Source organism: Pteropus vampyrus, unplaced genomic scaffold (genome assembly GCF_000151845.1).
Source record: "Pteropus vampyrus isolate Shadow unplaced genomic scaffold, Pvam_2.0 Scaffold96, whole genome shotgun sequence".
NCBI classification, from domain to species: domain Eukaryota; kingdom Metazoa; phylum Chordata; class Mammalia; order Chiroptera; family Pteropodidae; genus Pteropus; species Pteropus vampyrus.
The window spans coordinates 1,047,329-1,050,136 of NW_011888877.1; the positions used below are offsets into that span (position 1 = coordinate 1,047,329).

The following is a 2,808-nucleotide window of genomic DNA, read 5'->3' on the forward strand; positions in this document are numbered from 1 at the left end:
TGGGAAGTGAATGAGGCACTTCAGGAAGGTCATTAGCACCAACTGGATGGGGAAACACGATGATCACACAATGGCAGAACATGCACTTGACACTCGGAACAGTCTAATTCAGGGGACAGTTTGGGAAAATAGACTCTATTTTAATAGACCCCATTTAATGATACACATGGAAAGGTCACTGCTAGTATTTTGGGAGGTTTTTCCAATATTATTTTTATTTATTTGGCACAGCGTGATAGAATAGTGAATGCCAGTGTGTCAGTTATCTCATTATTAGTCAGATCCATTAAAAACCAGTGATCATACATTCAAGCATGCAGCATCTCTAGTCCTGACTTATTTTAAAAGCTGAAACAAAGCAGCGTTACTTAATCTGATGCAATTTAAGAATGTCAAGGGTGAATGGGAGAGTTGGTCATATCCGAAGGATTCCATGAAATATGCAGTGCTTCTCACACCTTTATTTGGTTCTTTAGGCAAATCCATTAGCTTGTTAGCAATAATGATACTGGTTGGGGACAGTCTGCATAACTTTGCAGACGGCCTCGTAATAGGAGCGGCCTTCTCATCTTCATCCGAATCGGGAGTGACCACGACAATCGCTATCTTGTGTCACGAAATTCCACATGAAATGGGTAAGTCGGACAGTGGAATCACGGCTTCCTGCTTGTTGAGAAGACTAATATATTTCTAGCTATGGTTTCTCAAGCTTCGTTTTCCAATATACAAGGAAAAGATGAATACTTTTCTTCCATAATTTATTTAAACATAGGCAGAAAAGAACTAGAAAAAAAATCCTGTACCTTGGGATAAAATTCAGTGAGACCCTATGACATTTCCTGGGGACAGAGTGACTCTTTTTGGATTCTGGAGATTTCTATATGGGAGAAAGTCATTCAGAGAAACTTCCCTTTAAAGAATTTTAGCAAGGACTTTAAAATCTGCATAGTTAATGTGGGAAAAACATTAAGAGGGGACTTACCCATTATATCGGCAAACAGGCCAATGAGATAAAATAACATTTAAATTAAAGCCGAACCATGGTTCCATCAACCTGATTAATTCAAGACATCTAAAGCCAAGCATAAAATGGAAATGACAGGCATATGGTAGCAGATGCATGTAAGACTCTTTCTGGATAATCGTAATAGCCCCGTAATTTAAATCCTGCCTCCCAGGAACCAGGATGAGACAGAATAAATATTTATGAAACAGATCCAGAAAGAGTGGAGGCTGGACCCAGGCATCCATGTGCCTAGAGAGAAGGCTCTTGGCAGTTACTCCTTCTGCTTCTATTTTCAACATTACCCCCGTTGGCCACCAGTGCCCTCTTGTGTTTATTGTCTACTGTCCGAAGTCCTGTTGCCAACAAATTGATCCATTCCTCTTGAAGCAGTTTATCCAAGGTCCTTCCTGAATCCAATGAAACATGCCTTGTCTGGGTACCCTATCCTATGGTCTTGTTTTTAGCTACTATAATAAAACCACAGGGAACTGTGACAATCTGTGGCAGGCCACCAACAATGTTTCAAGACCTGTTCATAGGACCAGTGCTATAATGGAATTAGGAAACTAGGTCCCCAGGCTGTATTTATTGAATTTCAGCCTCTTCTTGATCCCGCAATTTAAGAAATAGAGGCTCTCAGGTGAATAGATCATTCTTCTTTTGGAAGAAAAGAGAGAATAGCATTTTTCTAAACTCATTAAGGCCTTAAAACATTTTCTAAACAACTTTTGTGATGATTTTAAAATCTCATATTAAGTAGTTTTCTCTTTCTCCAAAGCAGTTCCGATATAAATAAAAAAGAAAAGCCCACATAGTGTTTACTACCTCGTGATTTTGCCTGGTTAGTTTCTAGGCAAAAAGATTTAGAAACCCCAGGACAGCAAGCACTTTATTTTGTGTTTATCTAAGCTGAAAATGTCACAGAACCACAGGACATCAGAAAGTGGAGAGTATGTCACAGTTCTCTCTGTATTTACTATCTTTGGGAAAAGGAATAGACTCTTGAAATGTAGCTTCCTAATAACATAATGAGTTAGCTATGAATCCTAGAAAAATGTAGGAAAATAGTTTCTTAACTGATCATTCAGCTCAATTTACATAATCAGTCTCAGCTGCTGAAATTTGAAATGACCTGATGGCATACTACCGAAACTATCATCAGTTAATCAGTAATCATATTTTCTTTTTCCCTTAATTTTCAGGGGACTTTGCTGTGCTCCTGAGCTCTGGACTTCCAGTTAAGGTTGCCATCTTGTTGAATTTTATAAGTGCTCTAACTGCCTTCATAGGGCTGTACATAGGCCTCTCAGTATCAACTGATCTATGTGTTCAAAACTGGATCTTGACAATTACTGCTGGGATGTTCTTATATTTATCCTTGGTGGAAATGGTAAGCTCTGTGGCTCTTCTATTTTGTTTTTCTAAACACTCAAAACATAGAAAAAGCAACAAAATGAGAAGGTAGATGGAGAGAAGAAAAGAATATAGGTAATAATATAAACGACTAAGAAAATAGTCTGTGTAATCCAAGAAAGTAAGTTGTAGGCAGAAGAAACATAATTTGAGATATGGAAAATATTAACATTCTTTTAGTGAATTTAAGTGGGATGAATGAAACCTATATAATTGTCAGAAAGTGATCATCAGTTGATTTTGTTCTGGCTTTGTGTCTTTAATGATGCATATACTTCCAGCTGAAAAATGAAAAAGTTCTGTTAAACAGCCAGCTATTTTGTTTATACATTGGAAAATAGTTCAACTGAATTCATCTTTAATTAAATAGCTTAATTAACCAACTATAT

The 2,808-nt window shown here is 37.3% G+C and overlaps 1 protein-coding gene across 3 annotated transcripts in view; it reads left to right on the top strand.

The window, feature by feature from the left end:
• SLC39A12 (solute carrier family 39 member 12) overlaps nucleotides 1-2,808 on the top strand; it is a 75,054-nt gene that overhangs the window by 41,180 nt on the left and 31,066 nt on the right. For all 3 annotated transcript variants that reach the window (XM_023533098.1, XM_011364376.1, XM_023533099.1), the window contains 2 exons: nucleotides 477-635; nucleotides 2,209-2,396. In XM_023533098.1, coding sequence (XP_023388866.1) covers nucleotides 477-635; nucleotides 2,209-2,396 — 347 coding nt within the window. The remainder of the gene's footprint in view (nucleotides 1-476; nucleotides 636-2,208; nucleotides 2,397-2,808) is intronic.